The sequence below is a fragment of the Lithobates pipiens genome, unplaced genomic scaffold (genome assembly GCF_037356315.1).
Source record: "Lithobates pipiens isolate NorthernLeopardFrog02 unplaced genomic scaffold, aLitPip1_a1.2 Scaffold_13, whole genome shotgun sequence".
Classification (NCBI taxonomy): domain Eukaryota; kingdom Metazoa; phylum Chordata; class Amphibia; order Anura; family Ranidae; genus Lithobates; species Lithobates pipiens.
In genome coordinates this window covers 528,418,567-528,441,316 of record NW_027507718.1, presented here as the reverse complement: position 1 = coordinate 528,441,316, position 22,750 = coordinate 528,418,567, and the positions used below count along the sequence as shown (strand labels likewise).

General features: G+C 43.4%; 1 protein-coding gene across 1 annotated transcript; it reads right to left on the bottom strand.

The window, feature by feature from the left end:
• Positions 1-12,375: 12,375 nt before the first annotated feature.
• On the bottom strand, positions 12,376-19,304 carry LOC143975671 (gamma-crystallin-3-like). The gene is made up of 3 exons (XM_077478165.1): positions 19,155-19,304; positions 17,517-17,759; positions 12,376-12,703 (listed from the first exon to the last, which is right to left on the bottom strand). The coding sequence occupies exons 1-3, from the start codon at positions 19,251-19,253 to the stop codon at positions 12,428-12,430; spliced, it is 618 nt and encodes a 205-aa protein (XP_077334291.1). The 5' UTR covers positions 19,254-19,304; the 3' UTR covers positions 12,376-12,427.
• Positions 19,305-22,750: the final 3,446 nt, after the last annotated feature.

Below are 22,750 nucleotides of genomic sequence, written 5' to 3'. Positions count from 1 at the left end.
TTTGCAGAAATTCATACTTGAGGTGTTTGGTCAAACTGACGTTCATTTTTGACCATAGTGAGGAGAAAATGTGTGGACATGTGCACCGCCGAAAAATGTGTTTGTTTTCGTTTCATTCGTTTTTTTTATTTAGTTTTTTTTTTCGTTTTTTTAGGTCATTCATTATGATTGCAATTCGTAAATTCGAAAAAATTCATAAATTCGTAAATTTGAAAATTTGTAAATTTGAAAAATCTGAAAATAAGATAGAAAACCCTTGATAGGGCGGCCTTGACTTTTGGGCTTACTGGTTACCTCTGCTTGGCTTGTTCTTCCACGTCTAGGGGTTCCCAGAGTTAGTACCCAACACTTTGGATGCTGACACCATAAAAGTCCTTTAGAAAAGGTTTTTATTTGCAGGGGTAACATCCAATAAATACATTCTCGTATGGGAACAGAGGGCAAGGGTGAAGAAACTCAGGCACCTTGAACTGCTAATCACTAGAAAGTCTCTAATACCACCCATTAGTAGCCATTTGCAACTGGGTTCCTCAAAGCTGAACAAATTAGCCAGAGATTATGGCAGTCAGCACTTTGATTCGGAACTTGTGAAATCTCTGACCTTGAGTAATTTGTAACCCGAAAGTGAACAGGAACTTTTTCCTCAGTACCTGGAAAGTTCTCTTCCTCCTTGGCAGTATTGGAAAAGAGTGGATTCATTTTTGTCCTTCACAACCCAGCAACCAGACACTTATTGGGATGCCAGCTTGTTGGCCCTCCTCCGAAGAGTCCTCCCCCGGTCGCTTACACAAGCTTGTTGGCCCTCCAAGCCGAGAGCACACCCGGACGCTTTGAATCCTCCCTCAGTTACTGCGCCTCGGACCGGCCGGTTCCGAGACTCGAGAACAAACGGATCCTTACCACAGACCAGACGGGTCTATTGGGGTTAGTCAAACGAACCATCTTGCGGAGCGACGCACGCTCCCGTGACCGGGACCCCTCGCGGGGCTACCCCGGCCCAGAATCAGGAACAGGCAACTATCGCCTCACGAACAAACCCTGAACACGCGACTTCAACATCTTAAGGACCTTCCCCAGACTCCTCAGCAGGGCTCGGCACACCCACTGATTGGTTCTGGGGAACGCCGATACCCAAAGCGTCCAACCAGGCCTGGTTCTGAGCTTGTCATGTGCAATTAACTGTACACAAGACCAGGCAGAACTCTAACATAGCCCAGCTAAACTGACGTCAAAGTTAACCCTACACAATCAACCCTCAGAACCCCTTTACTGTTCTGAGGTAAAAACTAAATTTGTACATAGCAGACACCTTGTCCACGGTGTCGCAGCTACACTAATAATAACTAACTATTAAATTATAGGTATTGGAATTCAAATTTGCCTGTTTGAACATAATGAATAAAAATTTATCCGAAGTCATGAATTATCAGAAATAACGAATGCCGCATCTAAACAAATGGAACAGAACAAATTAATAATACATAATAATAATAATAAAAAGTTGATTAATATTGTTATTTATTTTTATTAATTTATTACGTTCTATTCGTTTAGATACGGCATTAGTGATTTCGGATAATTTGTACCTTCGGATACATTTGTGTTTTGTTGCGTTCACTTACAGCCAAATTCCAATACCTATAATTTAATAGTAATACTTAAGTTATTATTAGTTAATCATTATTTCAGATTTTCTCATTTTCCGGTTTTTTCGGATTTTCATATTTTAGAAAGTTCACATATTTTGGGATTTTCGAATTTACGAATTTTTGAATGTTCAAATTTGTCAGCAAATATACATCGGCAGAATGGTACGGCTGGGCAAAGTAACGTACCCGTACATTACTTTGAATTTCCCACCAGGCGTGTGCGCCTGCCGCGAGCTCCGTGACCATGCCCGCGGGACACGCGGACTGGATCTCTGCGGGGGATACCTGCGATCATGTCATAGAGCTGAAGAACGGGGAGATGCTGATGTAAACAGCATCTCCCCATTGTGCCTAGTGACAGGACACTGATCATCTGCTCCCTGTCATCAGTGTCATGCCACCGTTAGCCTATCCCCCAGACAGTTAGAAACACTCCCCAGGACACACGTAACCCCCTCCCTGCCCCCTAGTGGTTAACCCCTTCACTGCCAGTGACATTACTGTAATTTTTACAGTAATCAATGCAATTTTAATAGCATGGATCGCTGTATTAATGTCAATGGTCTCAAAAATGTGTCAAAAATGTCGCAGTCACGATAGAAATCGAAAAAAATATATATTAATAAAAATACCATAAAACTATCCCCTATTTTATAGACGCTATAACTTTTACGCAAACCAATCAATAAATGCTTATTGCGATTTTTTATTTTTTTTTACTAAAAATATGTAGAAGAATATGTATCGGCCTAAACTGAGGAAAATTAATTTTTTTAGATATTTTTGGGGGATATTTATTATAGCAAAAAGTAAAAAAGAATGCGTTTTTAAAAAAAAAATTCACTCTTTTTTTTGTTTATAGCACAAATAATAAAAACCGCAGAGATGATCAAATACCACCAAAAGAAAGCTCTATTTGTGGGAAAAAAAGGAAGTCAATTTTGTTTGGGAGCCACGTCGCACGACCACGCAGTTGTCAGTTAAAGCGACGCAGTGCCGAATCACAAAAAGTGCTCTGGAAAGGAAGCGGGTAAATCCTTCTGGGGCTGAAGTTGTTAAACGGATTTTCGTTTATTCGGATATTTCAGAATTAACACATTTGTCAAATGCGTTGAAAAACTAATTTGGAACGAAACGAATTGCACATGTCTAAAGGAGTGGGATGGAATATTTTTTCTCTCTTGAGCGAATGTGGTTTTCCTTTAGGAAACGCCATTCATTCCAAAATCAAATGTTAGCAAAAGCAAATCTAAAATTTTTTTCAAATACTTTCGAATGACATTCACCATCTCATCACCTGTACTAATGATACATTTTTTTTTTTTTTTTTTTAACCGCTTGTCTCCTGGAAGATTTTACCCCCTTCATGACCAGGCCATTTTTTGCTATATGGCACTGCTTTACTTTAACCGAACATTGCACAGTCATGCGAAACTGTACCCAAACAAAATGTATGTCCTTTTTTTAGTGGTTTTTGATCAGCACTAATTTAAAAAAAATATCCCATTAACGCATATATTGATTGGTTTGTGCAAAAGTTATACAATCTACAAACTATGGGATATACTGTATACTGGAGTTTTTATTTATTTATTTATTTATTTATTTATTTATTATTTTTTACTAGTGTAGCACTGACCCCCTAAGGAGCGGCTGGTTTAATTGGGCTTACCGTTACCTTCTCGACGTGTACGTCTAGGGGTTTCCCGGGGTAGGTGGCCCAAAGAACTTCAGAAACTGACACTGGATTCACTTTTAGGATATTTATTTGACAACAAGTAGACAGAACAGTCTCTCAATGAAGGGTAGAGGGTTAGGTAGGTAGGAAGTTCAGATAATCTTGGAACGGCAAAAGATAGGAAGTCTCTCACTATAGAAATCCAGAGAATGGCCACTCAGAACTGGATTCTCACAGCTACCGGATAGACCTCCTCTCACTAGGCCTAGCAGCCGATAGAGTATTTGAGTAAAGCAAAGCCTCTGCCACAGACTTGATATAGAACACTTGTGAATAAAGTCTCTGCCACAGACTTGGATGTAACTGAAGGATACAGATAAATTTAGAGAGTTATCATACAGTACCAGTATCTCACAGCTGGTCCGGTGATACCGTATGAATGTAGATTCATTTGGTGTCTTTCAACTGAGCCTCCAGGCTCTTCAGCGTGGCCTTCTCCCAAAAAGTCCTCCCCTGGTTGCTTCTCCGGTTGCTGGGCCTCTCCACAGATGAGATGGCACTGGGCCACCTTTGAATCCTCCTTCCAGTTACTTTGCCTCGGGCTAGCCAGCCCCAAGACTCGGAATTGGATGGATCCGCACCCCAGGCCATGAGGGCCATGGGGGCTGGTCCAGAGGACCAGGACCAAAAAAACAGAAAGATCTTCTAGACCGGAACCCAGAAGCATGTGATGTCAGTACCTTAAGTACCCTCTCCCAGAATGCACAGCAAGATGACACTCCCACTGGGCTGGTTCCGAGAAAGAATGGCACTCAATGCACCTAGCTAAACTACGTTCTCGCACTTGCCCATAGTAACAGTGTCACCTGTGGCCAAGCAGAACCCAGTGCAATCCAGCTAGACTGGTACTGAAACCATAATTTGGTATAATTGACCCTAAAACCCAACTGTGGTTTTAGGAATGTTAAATAGGAAAAAACACATAGCGCGTGCTCTTCAGGAGCTGGCACTACACTAGTATTTTAATGATGGCAATCAGCAACTTACAGGGGGATTGCGATATTGCAGTGGCCAAATCAGACACTAACTGACACTTTTGACACTTTGTGGGAACCAGTAACATTAATACAGTGATCAGTGCTAAACATATGCACTTTCACTGTACTAATGACACTGGCTGGGATGCGGTTAACATCTAGGGAGATCAAGGGGTTAAATGTATGCCTAACACTGTGTAAAGTGTGCTGCTTTTTACTAATGATCTCTCAATTTCAAAGTAATTGACAGATCGCTCCCTGTGTACAGAGTTCTGAAAAAAGGAATTACTGCATCAATGTGGCGTGGCATGGAGGCAATTAGCCTGTGGCACTGCTGAGGTGTTATGGAAGCCCAGGTTTCTTTGATAGCGGCCTTCAGCTTGTCTGCATTGTTGAATCTGGTGTCTCTCATCTTCCTCTTGACAATACCCCACAGATTCTTTATGGGGTTAAGGTCAGGTGGGTTTGCTTGCCAATCAAACACAGTGATACCATGATCAATAAACCAGGTATTGGTACTTTTAGAAGTGTGGGCAGGTGCCAAGTCCTGCTGGAAAATTAAATCAGCATGTCCATGAAGCTGGTCAGCAGAGGGAAGCATGAAGTGCTCTAGAATTTCCTGGTAGAGGGTGGCACTGACTTTGGATTGGATAAAACATAGTGGACCAACACCAGCAGATGACATGGCATCCCAAATCCTCACTGGCGACTTCACACTGGACCTCATGGAACTTGGATTCTGTGCCTCTCCACTCTTCCTCCAGACTCTGGGACCTTAATTTCCAAATGAAATGCATAATATTAAATATAAATATTTTCCACAGTCCAATTTGGGGAGCCAGTGCATCTGCTAAGGTTGGTCCACTGTGTTTTATCAAGTCCAAAGTCTGAAAGGAGCCTCCCTAAAGCTGGATACACACGTACTGAAAATTGGTCGGTTCTGCAGAAACAGATTTTATCCGTGGCCCTTCCCCTCTGACCCCACAGGGAAGCCATTGGGAAGTCTCCAGAGGGGGGAGGGATCACCCGGGTACATAAATAAATAATAATAATAAATAAATAATACAAATATTATTATTTTTTAATAAAGGACTTGTCCCAAGATGTGTCTTGTCATTTCTACTATTTTGACACTTTTTTTTGTGAAATGGTAAGGGTACATTTGTACCCTGTTACCATTTCACACAGGGAGGTGGCCGGGATCTGGGGGTCCCCTTGTTAAAGGGGGCTTCCAGATTTCGATAAGCCCCCCGCTCACAGACCCCCACAGCTACCGGGCAAGGGTTGGGGGGAAGAGGCCCTTGTCCCCATGAACATGGGGATAAGGTGCTTTGGGGGAACTACCCCAAAGCACCCTCCCCATGTTGAGGGCATGTGGCCTGGTACGGTTCAGGAGGGAGGGGCACTCCCTCGTCCCCCCTCTTTTCCTGGGGCCTGCCAGGTTGCATGCTCAGATAAGGGTCTGGTATGGATTTTTGGGGGAACTCTCTCGCCATTTTTTTAAATTTTTGCACGGAACTCCGCTTAAAATCCATACCAGATCTGAAGGGTCTAGTATGGATTTTGAGGGGGACCCCTAGGCCATTTTACAAAAAAAAAATTGCGCAGGGTTTCCCTTAATATCTATACCAGACCTGAAGGGCCTGGTATGGAATTTGGGGGGACCCCCACGCATTTTTTTTATTTTGGCTTGAGGTTCCCCTTAATATTCATACCAGACCCAAAGGGACTGGTATGGATTTTTGGGGGTCCCCATGCCATTTTTCTCAATAACTTTTATCTGTATTGCCGAGACCCGATAATTCATTATAGTAGTATATGTAGTATAATAGTATATGTAGTTTTAAATGACTTTTTTTCATTTAGAAATGTCATTTTGTGCAGGGACTGTTGTAAACATGGGAAAAATGTGCCACTTTACAGGCATACTATAGACACCCCCCCAGGTATGAAATTTAAAGGAATATTTCACTTTTATTCTTTAACTTTTTATTGTTTCGCTCCCGAAAAAAATGCAATTTTTAAAACTTTTTTTTGCATTGATATGTCCCCTGGGGCAGGACCCGGATGCCTAAACACTTTTTATGACAATAACATGCGAACAGGCGAACAGCCGATGTTCGACTCGAACTTACGCTGATTGTTTTTGCTTCTAAATGTGAGTACCCTGTAGTTATTTAATAAACGAGCTTGAGTTTAAATTACTACACTATCAAGTATTCTCCTTTACGCCTTTGTGAGGTATACCCGCCCTGGGGACATCCCGTTTGGGGACGCAGAGAGGCCCTTTTCAATTCTATGGCCACGCTGTAACCTTACAGCAGAAAGGTAAGGGGACACCCATCCACCCACCGAACGGAGTGAAGGAAAGGAATGTCTCACCCTTATATCTGCATGATCCTTAGAGCACTGGCACTTTATCTTTGGATTTTCTGTTTCTGATCGTTGCATTTGCAGTGTTTGCACATTCATCTTTATGGACTGTCCAACTCCATGATCACTTAATTCTATGACTCATAGAGCACTGGCACTTTACCCCTGTATTCTTTGTTTTGTCCTTTGTATTTTTGCAGTGTTTGCACATTTATTTATATGGACTGCACAGATAATTAATTTCTGCTCAATATATTGGTTGTAATATTTTAGTTTTTTTGCAGTATTTGCACAGGTAAGTTTTGGCACTTGGCATTTTCTTTTCTTTATTGCTGGATTATCACAAATTATGCACTGCACATAATTTTTACGATATATATTTTTTTATGCTTTCATTCATTTTGATTATTATTCGATATAATCTTGTTTGATTATATATATCTTCTATTCACACTCACTGTTCATGTTGTATTGAAGGAGTGTTTATTAGTACAATGTCACAATTTATCTTTAATTTCCTTCACCTATCCCTTTTCCTTTATTCTTTTCACTCTGGGCATTTTTCCTTCTTACTTTCTTCCCCCTCTCCGTTTTTTGTTTCCTACCCACTTGCCTCTCAAACCCCTTCCCCCGTTTCATTTTTTTTTTCTTTCCCCTCCTTTATTTTTTATTATATATAGATGTGAATCACATGCGTTGTCTGTGAATGCACTGGTGCGAACCTGTGCTCAAGTGGTCCTGAAGCTGTCCTGAATGGTCTGGAGGAAGCTGCACCAAGGAGGAGACCCAGGAGAAACCCCTTGCTGTAGAGAGCCAAGAATAAGTCTGATCTTTCTCAATTGGAGAACGCACTGAAATTTGTGGGACTGTGCTTATAGTATTGCCAGGTCGGTTAAATGTTCTGGCACTGTGAAGCTAGACATTGATCTGGATCTGGAGTGTGTGTAAGTGATCTGCTATGGTATCTCAGACCACTAACCCTCACCTACTTAACCGTTCTGCAATAAAACTCTACATAGATAAACATGCACCCAATATCCTTCTCGCCCCCAATTTTAGCCATGGACTAAGCCCTGGAGAGAATGTTACCCCAGCCCTGGCCTCTGGAGGTGCTATTCTGCCTTTGGGGTGTCAGAGGTGTGCTACATATATCTAAGCCCTTGTACACACGGTCGGAGATTTTGGCAACCAAATCCGTCAGATATTGCCCGTCGGATTTAGTCTGACGGATTGTGTCCGAAACTGTTGTATACACACGGTCGGACTAAGTTGTCGAAAAATCCGATCTTTCAGAACGTGATGCCGTTATTTCGTTACAATGGGACTAGATTCAGGCTAGTAGCCAATAGCTTTGATGTAGGAATTTGATCTGAGCGTGCGTGGCACTTGGTCCGATCAAAATTCTCTACACATGATCGGAGTATGTCCGATCGAACCAGTTGGTCGGGAAATATTCCCAACATGTTGGAAAATTGGGTCTGACGGATATTCCGACGGAATCAGTCCGATGCATACCACACACAGTCGGATTATCTGACGACATGGTCCGATAAGACGCATTCCGACGGATTCTCCGACCGTGTGTACGTGGCATAAGAAAGCACAAACTTGAGCATATGTGAGAAAAACATTCAATAATTAACCACTTGCCGACCGCCGCACGACGATGTACGTCGACAGAATGGCACGGGCAGGCATATGGGCGTACCTGTACGTCCCTGCCTTCCCGCGGGTGGGGGGCCCGATCGGGCCCCCCCCGGTGCCTGCGGCGGTCGGTATTCGTTCGGGAGCGATCCGGGATGAGGGGGCGGCCATTCATTCATGGCCACCCCCTCGTGATCGCTCCCGACTAATGGAAATCCTTCGTGACATCACTTCCTCTCCTGTAATGTAAACACAGGAGAGGAAGTGATGTAATCTCTCCTCCGTGTCGGTATTTTTCTTTCCGACACCGAGGAGAGAGGATCGGTGAGTTGCACCAACACGACACTTCACAGTAGAACATGCCAGGCACACTCACACCCCCCCCTTTACCCCCCGATCACCCCCCCAATTACCCCTGCCCCCCCAGTCACAGTGACACCAATGCATTTTTTTTTTTTTTTTGCATTGGTGTCATTTGTGACTGTAATAACTGTTAGGGCAGTTAGGGTTAGCCCCCTTTAGTTCTAATGTACCCCCCTAACCCCCCCCAATAAAGGTTTAACCCCGTGATCACCCCCCGTCGCCAGTGTCACTAAGGCTGGGTTCACATTGCAGCGGTTTATGAGAACGGATGTGATTCGCACCGCACTGCAGTGCAAATCACATCCGATCTCTGCGATTCGAGTTCAGCCATTCGCCGCACCCGCCGCAAATTCACACGGGACCCTTTTTTTGGTCCGCAGCAGAATCGGATCGCATGGGTGTTCACACCATGCGATCCGAGTTTGCAGATCGCACTGCGATATGCGAACTGATCTGGGGGTGTCATTAACATTTCACTGACACTCCCAGCAGTTCGCATAGGGCAGTGTGAACTGCCGCCGGGAGGCATGCGATGCGGGAACCCGCCGCGCATTCGTGGCGTTCCCGCATCGCTCCAGTGTGAACCCAGCCTAATAAGCGATCATTTTTCTGATCGCTGTATTAGTGTCACAGGTGACGCTAGTTAGGCAGGTAGGTATTTAGGTTCGCCGCAGCTTTTTATAGCGCCAGGGACCCCCATATACTACCGCATAAAGCCCCCTGATTGCCCCCTAGTTAACCCTTTCACCAGTGATCACCATATAACTGTTACAGGTGACGCTGGTTGGTTAGTTATTTTTTTATAGTTTCAGGGCACCCGCCATTTATTACCTAGTCTCACTAGTGTACCCGTAAATTTAGGGGTGTCTACTTTCCAAAATGGGGTCATTTGGGGGGGGGTTTGTGCCATCTTGGCATTTTATGGCCTTCAAAACTGTAACGCCCTTAGAAAGCCTGAAGGCGGTGCTTGGTTTTCGGGGCCCCGTACGCGGCTAGGCTCCCAAAAAGTCCTACATATGTGGTATCCCCGTACTCAGGAGAAGCAGCAGAATTTATTTTGGGGTGTCATTTCACATATGCCCATGACATGCGTGAGCAATATATCATTTAGTGACAACTTTGTGAAAAAAAAAAAAAAAGTTTGTAATTTTCCCGCAACTTGTGGCAAAATATAAAATATTCCATGGACTCAACATGCCTCTCAGCAAATAGCTTGGGGTGTCTACTTTCTAAAATGGGGTCATCTGTGGGGGTTTTGTGCCATCTTGGCATTTTATGGCCTTCAAAACTGTAATAGGTAGTGAGGAGTGAAGTCAAATATTTACGCCCTTAGAAAACCTGAAGGCGGTTCTTGGCTTTCGGGGCCCCGTACGTGGCTAGGCTCCCAAAAAATCCCACACATGTGGTATCCCCGTACTCAGGAGAAGCAGCAAAATTTATTTTGGGGTGTCATTTCACATATGCCCATGGAATGCGTGAGCAATATATCATTTAGTGACAACTTTGTGAAAAAAAAATAAAAAAAAATTAAAGTTTGTAATTTCCCGGAACTTGTGGCAAAATATAAAATATTCCATGGACTCAACATGCCTCTCACCAAATAGCTTGGGGTGTCTACTTTCTAAAATGGGGTCATTTGTGGGGGTTTTGTGCCATCTTGGCATTTTATGGCCTTCAAAACTGTAATAGGTAGTGAGAAGTGAAATCAAAAATTTACGCCCTTAGAAAGCCTGAAGGCGGTGCTTGGTTTTCGGGGCCCCGTACGCGGCTAGGCTCCCAAAAAGTCCCACATATGTGGTATCCCCGTACTCAGGAGAAGCAGCAGAATTTATTTTGGGGTGTCATTTCACATATGCCCATAGCATGTGTGAGCAATATATCATTTAGTGACAACTTTGTGTAAAAAAAAAAAAAAAAAATTTTTTGTCATTATTCAATCGCTTGAGGCAAAAAAATAAAATATTCAATGGGCTCAACATGCCACTTATCAATTTCCTTAGGGGGTCTACTTTCCAAAATGGGGTCATTTGGGGGGGTTTTGTACTGCCCTGCCATTTAAGCACCTCAAGAAATGAGATAGGCAGTCGTAAACTAAAAGCTGCGTAAATTCCAGAAAACGTACCTTAGTTTGTAGATGTGACAACTTTTGCGCAAACCAATAAATATACAGTTATTGACTTTTTTTTTACCAAAGACATGTGGCTGAATACATTTTGGCCTAAATGTATGATTAAAATTGAGTTTATTGGATTTTTCTAATAACAAAAAGTAGAAAATATCATTTTTTTTCAAAATTTGCGGTCTTTTTACGTTTATATCGCAAAAAATAAAAATCGCAGAGTCAGTCAAATACCTTTAAAAGAAAGCTCTATTTGTGGGAAGAAAAGGACGCAAATTTCGTTTGGGTACAACATTGCATGACCGCACAATTACCAGTTAAAGCAGCGCAGTGCCAAAGTGTAAAAAGACCTCTGGTCATTTACCAGCAAAATGGTCCGGTCTGAAAGTGGTTAAAAAGACATGAGGTATTTTCTGCCCAACACAATATATTATTTATTTTTTGCTTTTAATTTATTATAATAAATATGTGCACAGATGATTGTGTGTGTTGTTGGCTGGAAATCACATCTCACATCCCTTGAATAATGTTGTTACATTTTATTATGCAACAATGATATAATACAAAAAAAAACAAACACATACACTTCAAGTTTTTTTTTTATTCATTTTTATTTTTTTTATCAAGTTTATTGTAGAAGAACTATATCTTTTGTAATTTTAACGAAAATGATGAAGACATTTGAAGGACCCAATTCTGGGGCTTGTGGCTCCCAAGTTGGTATATCTCCTGTACTCTACAGGTCTCGGGTAATACTGGGCTCCTCATAGAACATCCAGTAGCCATCATGGACATGGCAAGTATTTATGTCATGGTAGTGAAATCTCTCATAGACATGAGGACAATCCTCAGTGAACTCCATCATCTGATTTTAGTAAATCTTCTCCAGTATATATATAAGCAAGCAACTTATTCTGTATGGAATAAATGAATAAGTGGTTTATGATGGAGTGCGACTTTCATCCAATGTACAATATATTCTCATATAGATGATTATGTCTTTATCTAAGCCCTTGTACACACGGTCGGACATTCCGACAACCAAATCTGTCGGATTTTGTCCGAAACTGTTGCATACACACGGTCGGACAAAGTTGTAGGAAAATCTGATCGTTCAGAACGTGGTGACGTTATTTCGTTACGATGGGAATACGTTCAGGCTAGTAGCCAATAGCTTTGGTGTAGGAATTTGATCTGAGCAGGCGTGGCACTTTGTCCGATCGGAATTCTCTACACATGATCGGACAAAGTCCTATCGGATCATGTTGTCAGAAAATTTTACCGAAAAGTTGGAAAACTTGGTCCGTCAGATACTCTGACGGAAACAGTCCAAAGAAGACCACACACAGTCGGATTATCCGACAAAAAGGTCCAATCGGACACATTCCGTCGAAATCTCCAACCGTGTGTACAAGGCCTGAGAGTGTCTTTTGACTGGTTGTATAGGTTGCTGCACTTTACAAATTCTCATTGAAAATTGACATTGCATAAATGAAAGACAAACAGGAAAAGTTTCTTTATCAAGTTTATTGTGAAGCAGAAAACTTAAAATGTTTTTAAACATTTAATAGGAATGATGGAGACGTCTGAAGGACCCAATTCTGGGGCTTGTGGCCCCCCAGTCGGTGTATCTCCTGTACTCTCCAGGTCTCAGGTAATACTGACGTCCCTTGTAGTTGGGCTCCTCATAGAACATCCAGTAGCCGTCTTGGACATGAACAGAGTGGATGTCATTGTAGCGGAATCTCTCATAGACATGAGGACAATCCTCTGTGAACTCCATCATCTGACCTCTGAAGTCTTCCCTCTCATAAATCCTGATGCTGAAGGAACCTTGGTGCTGTTAAAATACACCACAATAACATATAAAGCACTATTAAAAACGCCAACTGGTCATATTACTGCTATCATTTGCAATAAAAATGCACCCAAAGATTTTTTTCAGGTTTGGATAAAGTGTAGCAATATTCAATATTCCCTCACATGTTACAATGAAACATTAATGATTTGGGATCAATAGAACTTTCCTTTAACCCTACACAGTATATTATTAACCACTTCCCGACCGCCGCACGACAATGTACGTCGACAGCATGGCACAGGCAGGCATATGGGCGTACCTGTACATCCCTGCCTTCCCGCGGGTGGGGGGCCCGGTCGCCCCCCCCCCCCGGTGCCAGCGGCGGTCGGTATCCGTGCAGGAGCGATCGGGGATGAGGGGGCGGCCATTCATTCATGGCCACCCCCTCGCGATCGCTCCTGACGAATGGGAGTGAAGCATTGCATCACTTCCTCTCCTGTAATGTAAACACAGGAGAGGAAGTGATGTAATCTCTCCTCCGTGTCGGTATTTTTCGTTCCGGCACCGAGGAGAGAGCATCGGTGAGTTGCACAAACACTACACTACACAGTAGAACATGCCAGGCACACTCACACCCCCCCTTTACCCCCCGATCACCCCCCCCAATTACCCCTGCCCCCCCCAGTCACAGTGACACCAATGCATTTTTTTTTTGTTTGTTTTTTTGTTTTTTTTGCATTGGTGTCATTTGTGACTGTAATAACTGTTAGGGTAGTTAGGGTTAGCCCACTTTAGTTCTAATGTACCCCCTAACCCCCCCCAATAAAGGTTTAACCCCATGATCACCCCCCGTCGCCAGTGTCACTAAGGCTGGGTTCACATTGCAGCGGTTTATGAGAACGGATGTGATTCGCACCGCACTGCAGTGCAAATCACATCCGATCTCTGTGCGATTCGAGTTCAGCCATTCGCCGCACCCGCCGCACCCGCTGCACCCGCCGCAAATTCGCACGGGACCCTTTTATTTGGTCCGCAGCAGAATCGGATCGCATGGGTGTTCACACCATGCGATCCGAGTTTGCAGATCGCACTGCGATATGCGAACTGATCTGGGGGTGTCATTAACATTTCACTGACACTCCCAGCAGTTCGCATAGGGCAGTGTGAACTGCCGCCGGGAGGCATGCGATGCGGGAACCAACCGCGGATTCGTGGCGTTCCCGCATCGCTCCAGTGTGAACCCAGCCTAATAAGCGATCATTTTTCTGATCGCTGTATTAGTGTCACAGGTGACGCTAGTTAGGCAGGTAGGTATTTAGGTTCGCCGCAGCTTTTTATAGCGCCAGGGACCCCCATATACTACCGCATAAAGCCCCCTGATTGCCCCCTAGTTAACCCTTTCACCAGTGATCACCATATAACTGTTACAGGTGACGCTGGTTGGTTAGTTATTTTTTTATAGTTTCAGGGCACCCGCCATTTATTACCTAATAAAGGTTTAACCCCCTGATCACACGGCGGGTGTCATTTGTGACTGTAATAACTGTTAGGGCAGTTAGGGTTAGCCCCCTTTAGTTCTAAGGTACCCCCCTAACCCCCCCAATAAAGGTTTAACCCCGTGATCACCCCCCGTCGCCAGTGTCACTAAGGCTGGGTTCACATTGCAGCGGTTTATGAGAACGGATGTGATTCGCACTGCACTGCAGTGCAAATCACATCCGATCTCTGTGCGATTCGAGTTCAGCCATACAGATAGTATGGCTGAATTCGCGTTGCACCCGCCGTACCCGCCGCAAACTCGCACGGGACCCTTTTTTTGGTCCGCAGCAGAATCGGATCGCATGGGTGTTCACACCATGCGATCCGAGTTTGCAGATCGCACTGCGATATGCGAACTGATCTGGGGGTGTCATTAACATTTCACTGACACTCCCAGCAGTTCGCATAGGGCAGTGTGAACTGCCGCCGGGAGGCATGCGATGCGGGAACCCGCCGCGGATTCGTGACGTTCCCGCATCGCTCCAGTGTGAACCCAGCCTAATAAGCGATCGTTTTTCTGATCGCTGTATTAGTGTCACAGGTGACGCTAGTTAGGCAGGTAGGTATTTAGGCTCGCCGCAGCTTTTTATAGCGCCAGGGACCCCCATATACTACCGCATAAAGCCCCCTGATTGCCCCCTAGTTAACCCTTTCACCAGTGATCACCATATAACTGTTACAGGTGACGCTGGTTGGTTAGTTATTTTTTTATAGTTTCAGGGCACCCGCCATTAATTACCTAGTCTCACTAGTGTACCCGTAAATTTAGGGGTGTCTACTTTCCAAAATGGGGTCAATTGGGGGGGTTTGTGCCATCTTGGCATTTTATGGCCTTCAAAACTGTAACGCCCTTAGAAAGCCTGAAGGCGGTGCTTGGTTTTCGGGGCCCCGTACGCGGCTAGGCTCCCAAAAAGTCCCACATATGTGGTATCCCCATACTCAGGAGAAGCAGCAGAATTTATTTTGGGGTGTCATTTCACATATGCCCATGGCATGCGTGAGCAATATATCATTTAGTGACAACTTTGTGTAAAAAAAAAAAAAAAAAGTTTGTAATTTTCCCGCAACTTGTGGCAAAATATAAAATATTCCATGGACTCAACATGCCTCTCAGCAAATAGCTTGGGGTGTCTACTTTCTAAAATGGGGTCATTTGTGGGGGTTTTGTGCCATCTTGGCATTTTATGGCCTTCAAAACTGTAATAGGTAGTGAGGAGTGAAGTCAAATATTTACGCCCTTAGAAAGCCTGATGGCGGTGCTTGGTTTTCGGGGCCCCGTACGCGGCTAGGCTCCCAAAAAGTCCCACATATGTGGTATCCCCGTACTCAGGAGAAGCAGCAGAATTTATTTTGGGGTGTCATTTCACATATGCCCATAGCATGTGTGAGCAATATATCATTTAGTGACAACTTTGTGTAAAAAAAAAAAAAGTTTGTAATTTTCCCGCAACTTGTGGCAAAATATAAAATATTCCATGGACTCAACATGCCTCTCAGCAAATAGCTTGGGGTGTCTACTTTCTAAAATGGGGTCATTTGTGGGGTTTTTTTTGCCATCTTGGCATTTTATGGCCTTCAAAACTGTAATAGGCAGTGAGAAGTGAAATCAAAAATTTACGCCCTTAGAAAGCCTGAAGGCGGTGCTTGGTTTTCGGGGCCCCGTACGCGGCTAGGCTCCCAAAAAGTACCACATATGTGGTAACCCCGTACTCAGGAGAAGCAGCAGAATTTATTTTGGGGTGTCATTTCACATATGCCCATAGCATGTGTGAGTAATATATCATTTAATGACAACTTTGTGTAAAAAAAAAAAAAAAATAATAATTTTTTTTGTCATTATTCAATCGCTTGAGGCAAAAAAATAAAATATTCAATGGGTTCAACATGCCACTTATCAATTTCCTTAGGGGGTCTACTTTCCAAAATGGGGTCATTTGAGGGGGTTTTGTACTGCCCTGCCATTTTAGCACCTCAAGAAATGAGATAGGCAGTCGTAAACTAAAAGCTGCGTAAATTCCAGAAAACGTACCTTAGTTTGTAGATGTGACAACTTTTGCGCAAACCAATAAATATACAGTTATTGACTTTTTTTTTACCAAAGACATGTGGCTGAATACATTTTGGCCTAAATGTATGACTAAAATTGAGTTTATTGGATTTTTCTAATAACAAAAAGTAGAAAATATCATTTTTTTTCAAAATTTGCGGTCTTTTTACGTTTATATCGCAAAAAATAAAAATCGCAGAGTCAGTCAAATACCTTTAAAAGAAAGCTCTATTTGTGGGAAGAAAAGGACGCAAATTTCTCTTGGGTACAACATTGCATGACCGTGCAATTACCAGTTAAAGCAGCGCAGTGCCAAAGTGTAAAAAGACCTCTGGTCATTTACCAGCAAAATGGTCCGGTCTGAAAGTGGTTAAACAGTTTATATCCTTTTTAAAAAAAAAAAAAAAGATAAACAATTAACACATGACAAGGGATCTAAAGAACTATGGGTTAGCTAATGATACAGCACCTGCTCTGAGGCTGCATTTATCTGATGCCCCCCCCCCCCCCTTGTTACTGTGTTTAATTGTGTTGGGTCATGGCAGATAGACAATGGTCTGGAGACAACTCCCAGCAGGGGATGTGTAAGGAGGGGCTGTCTGCTTATCATAACCCCTTTATGTGTTTCAACTGTAGTTGTTTGAATATACGAGTGTTGAGTTTCCATTGGTTCTTCCTTGTCCCCTACCCCCTCTATGACAAGGCTAAGGGGAGTGTCCCTAACTGTGTTTAAAAGTGTATGTTTGGTACTTAATAAAGAGTTTTTATGCTCTGCATGTTTAACCCTCAACACCTGTGTGGCTTGTCTCGCGATTGAGGGGTTAAGGGCTGGTTATGGAGAATCTGCAGTCTGCAGGTGCATTTGGAGGACAGGAGACACAGGTCTGGCGGAGGGTCCCATACGGGGTATCCGAGATCCATCACAGAAGGTTACTTGGACATGCTTAATACAACTGTGCTCCATCAATTTTTGCAAATTTTTAAAATAAAATTAAAATCCTTAGCTGAGTTGAGGATTTTTGTTTAGCCCTACAGAGCAGGGTGAAAGGAGAGAGGAGAAGAACAACCCCATTGGGGCAGTGTATACTGGCAGGACAAGTAAAGCTTAAAATAGGTTTTCTTATCCGTACAATCAAAGATCACCTGTAATTATAGGAGTGGTGGGCATTTCATCTCATAAAAATGACACTGATTACAATAGGACATAATCATCTAACAGCTATAGACAGCTTTGGTCCTTAACCAGAGTGCACAATGTATTATTACCTGGGGGCTCAGACGACAAGACTTAATGGAGTCATTGTAGCCCATCCATTGCTGGAAGTCAGGATAGTCTCCTCTATGGAGGAAGTACTGGTGTCCTCTGTAGTTGGGGAGCTCATACAGGATCCAGTTCCCACTTTCCACACGAATGGAGTTGCATCGTCTGAAGTATGAGGACAGATCGGGACATTCAGAGCTACACTCATAAGAGCGACCCTGGAAGTTCCTGTCCTCGTAGAAAGTGATCTGTTGAATAATAAAACAAGATCAGGTCAATTCAGGACCAATAGAATGGTTGAGCTTTAGAATTACATGAAACAGTGTGGACAATATTTTTAGCCATTCTCAATCAGGGTTTATTGGAATCCTAGGGTTCCTCTAGAGGTTGCTGACGATTCCTTGAACTGTGGCTTATTGACCTCCCACCTGATGGTAGCTTCATAGATCCAGGTCCATCACCACTTGGCAGAGCCGGTAACATTGCACCAATGATTTTTAAAGCTGTAAGCCCTTGTACACGCGGTTGGAGATTCCGACGGAATGTGTCCGATCGGACCGTTTTGTCGGATATTCCGACTGTGTGTGGTCTCCATCGGACTGTTTCCAGCGGAGTATCCGACGGACCAACTTTTAAAACTTGCCGGTAAAATTTTCCGACAAAATGCTCCGATCGGACATACTCCGATCATGTGTAGAGAATTCCGATCGGACAAAGTGCCACGCATGCTCAGATCAAATTCCTACACCAAAGTTATTGGCTACTAGCGTGAACGTAGTCCCGTCGTAACGAAATAACGTCATCACGTCGGATTTCCCGACAACTTTGTCCTACCGTGTGTATGCAACAGTTTCGGACAAAATCTGTTGGACAAAATCCGATGGATTTGGTTGTCGGAATCTCCGACCGTGTGTACAAGGGCTAAGAGTGGGATTCTAATCACCACTGTAAGTGGAGGGGAGGGGGAATTCTTCCCACCGATCAGCAATGTAAAGGGCATTTTTCCATATGACCCCCCATTGAACTAATCCTAGCAGGGTTTTCCCTGAGATGTGGACATTTATTTTAAGGTTTCCTCTGGGGTAAAAGGTTTGAGAAAGACTGTTTTTATGTGAACCACTACAGCCAAATACATCACAGACTTTCATAATTGACCTCAACCTCATTGAATATCTTTGGGATGAATTAGAATACCAATCGTAAGCCAAGCATTCTTGACCTGCATCAGTACGGGACCTTATAAATGATCTTTTGGCTAAATGGGCCCGCATTCCTACAAAAATGCTCCAAAGTATCCTAAAAGCCTTCCCAAAAGAGCTGGCAACTGTTTTAGGGCGTGAAGGGGAAGCAATTCCATATTGATGGCCAAGGTTTTGAAATGGGATTTCCAACAAGCTCCTATAGGTGTAAGGGTGCAGTATTCACAAATTTTTGGCCATATAATATAAATGACAACCTCAGCTGTGCCAGATAATAGACATCCGACAAGCTGCCTAGAAAACAGACCTTAATATTTACAAATTCAAACAATTTTAAGAAAAAAACTAAAGCAGGGTGATGGCGCTACTAACAATCAATATCCACAGACTGAACCATTAGCTAAATATTAATTTGATATTTAAATATTTTTAAGCCCTTCTTACCTTTCCCATTTTGCTTGTCTTGTCGGTTTGCTCCTGTTGGTCTGCACTGGTAGATAGCTGGTGGGAAATGGCCTTTATATACCCTGCAGCATTGGTCATATGTTCGGGCTTTGCCCAATCAGAATGAATAGCTATCCCATGCTATTGAGAATTGTTCGGTGTCTCTGTGAGACCATTGTTTGTACCTTTCCCCTTGCATCAGCACCCAAATGCTTTACCTAGACTGCCTAACTGAAACAAAACCTTTGCTGCAGCAACCAGTCACTTGAATAGTTTGGACTCTGTGTATATGTGTGTGTTTTATGTAATATGTTATGTGATATAGAGTTTTGGATTCATTGTACTATTTTTTATTTTTTTTTGCAAATGATGCTAAATTATTTTCCTATACGGTGTTTCTGACTTACAATCCAACCTGGATGCTCTTATTGGGCAACTACAGTGTGTAGCAAATTAAGTTTAATGTTTATAAATGTAAAGTTAAGTATTTGGGGACTAAAACATGCACGCGTCATACGCTATATTACCAAAAGTATTGGGACACCTGCTTTTACACGCACATGAACTTTAATGGCATCCCAGTCTTAGTCCGTAGGGTTCAACATTGAGTTGGCCCACCCTTTGCAGGTATAACAGCTTCAAATCTTCTGGGAAGGCCATCCACAAGGTTTAGGAGTGTGTCTATGGGAATGTTTGACCATTCTTCCAGAAACAAATTTGTGAGGTCAGGCACTGATTTTGGAAGAGAAGGCAGTCTCCGCTGTAATTCATCCCAAAGGTGTTCTAACAGGTTGAGGTCAGGTCAAGTTCCTCCACCCTAAACTCACTCATCCATGTCTTTATGGACCTTGCTTTGTGCACTGGTCCAAATCATTTTTTTGAGGGTGGGGGGGGGGATTATGGTGTGGGGTTGTTTTTCAGGAGTTAGACTTGGCCACTTATGCCTTGTACAAACAGTTGGACATTCCAACAACAATATCCGTTGGATTTTTTCCGACGGATTTTGTCCTAAACTGATGTTGCATACACATGGTTGGACAAAGTTGTCGGAAAATCCGGCCATTCGGAACGTGATGACGTTCCTTCATTACAACGGGACTAAGTTGAGGCTACTAGTCAATAGCTTTGGTCTGGGAATTTGATCTGAGCATGCCTGGCACTTTGTCTGTTCGGAATTCTCTACAAACGATCGAAAAAAAGTCTGATCGGATTTTTTTGTCTGAAAATTTTAGATCCTGCTCTCAAATCTTTTCCATCTGAACTTCCGACGAGCATACCAAGATATTTTGGACAATTTCATGCTCCCAACTTTGTGGGAACAGTTTGGGGATGGTCCCTTCCTGTTCCAACATGACTGCAGTTAGGGGTGGAGGAACTTGTCTGGCCTTCACAGAGTCCTTACCTCAACAAACACCTTTGGGATGAATCAGAGCAGAGACTACGAGCTAGGACTTCTCTCCCAACATCAGTGCCTGGCCTCACAAATACACTTCGGGAAGAATGGTCAAACATTCCCATAGACACACTCCTAAATCTTGTGGACGGCCTTCTCAGAAGAGTTGAAGCTGTTAAAGCTGCAAAGGGTGGGCCAACTCAATATTGAACCCTATGGACTAAGACTGGGATGCCATTAAAGTTCATGTGCGTGTAAAGGCAGGCGTCCCAATACTTTTGTTAATATAGTGTACAAAATAACAGCATGGAATGCAAAATTGCAGTTTCTAATGCAACCAAGATACAATGGTTATACTGAAACTAGTGCAAAAGTAGGTATAATGTTTTTATTCATTTATAACAGCACTCAAAATTTTGCATTAAGTGAGTGAAAATAGGCTGAGGCCGAGTGTGTCGCCGCATTGGAGGGGGGGGGGGGGGGGCGGGGGGGGGCAGGCATCGCCGGCAGGCGTGGTTGAACCGGAGCCGATTCTCCTCCCAGCCACAGCCATTGTCATTCTCTTAGTAGGACCTGGCATACAGCGGGAGGTAGGGATGGGACGGGAAGAGAGTTTTGGGTAGGAGCTGCAAAAGTTTACCTTTCCTATTAACAAGCTGGTGATTGGTTGTTTAGACCGCCTGGCAACCAATCACCAGCTTGTTAATAGAAAAAGATAACTTTGGCAGCTCCCGCTCCCCTGTCCAGTGCTGTAATCCACTGTAAGTCTCTCTGCATCCTAAATCAGTCAAAGTTACATAGTTAGTAAGGTTGAATAAAGACACCAGTCCATCCAGTTCAACCTGAGTGAGTGCCTACAATTGTCCCTATCCATTGCACACTCACATCAGTCCCTACCCTCAAGGAGCCCACAATCCAAGGTCCCCATTCATATACTAGGGCCAATTTTGGACAGAAGCCAATTAACCTACCTGCATGTCTTTGGAGTGCGGGAGTAAACCGGAGTACCCAGAGGAAACCCATGCAGGCACAGGGAGAACATGCAAACTCCAGGCGGGTAGTGTCATGGTTGAGATTTGAACCAGTGACCCTTTTTACTGCTAGGTAAGAGTGGTAACCACTACACCACTGTGCCGCCCAAAGTGTTAATCATTGGTTTTAATTTTTGTAATGCTATATTTAATATAACATTAAAATATTTACTTAACAAGGCAGTAATGATGTGCACAGTGCCTATAGTAGCCAATCATATTGTATCCTTATTTTATCCCCTTCCCCTCGGGTAAAAGGGGGTAATACCAGGATGATGCCCACAGCTGCAGGCATCATCCCGGTACTGTTTTTTAGAGCGGGTGATCGGCTTTCCAGGGATGACAACCAATGCAGCTAAAAGCCACTCGATTGTTATCTCGGAGGGCACCCCCCCCCCCTCCGGCCACCTTCTGCAGCTCTTATCGGGCCTCCCGTCCCACTGGTAGAGTACCTGTCACCACCTATTTACATCACAAGGGATGTTTACATTCCTTGTGACAGCAATAAAAGTGATCAAATTTCTTTTTTAAAAACACAATGTAAAAAATAAAATTTTATTAAAAAAAAGCACCCCGTCCCCGCGAGCTCACGCAGCAAAGAAACCGCATACGGAAGTCATGCCTGCATTTGTAAACGGTGTTCAAATCACACATGTGAGCTATTGCCGCAATCGTCAGAGTGAGAGTAATAATTCTAGCACTAGACCTCCTCTCTAACTCTAACCTGGTTACCGTTATTCTTTTTAAAATGTCGCCTATGGACATTTTTAGGTACCGTAGTTTGTCGATGTAACGACACCCCGAGTAGGAAAGGGGTTAAAGTTGTTTAGGACATTCCAGACCCGAACACAAAGGCAGCTACCGAACACTCCAATCAGCCAAACAAGAAACCCATACGAATAATTCTCCCCCAAGTACGAGACAAAGCTCTGTGTTGAGGGTCAAGCAGGAAATCAGACGACACCAGTGTAGAATGGCAAAACTAATTTATTATCACACATTGACACAACAGATAAAAAAACTCAGAGACTCTTTCCCTCACCCTTGGAAAACAGGGCGGGGTAAACTGTCCAATGACAATAGACACACAGGTCAGGTGTGTTCAACTTCTCATCAGTAAACAGTCTTATCAGCATGGGGGCCATTGGAGGAATCCCCCCTCCCTCCATAGA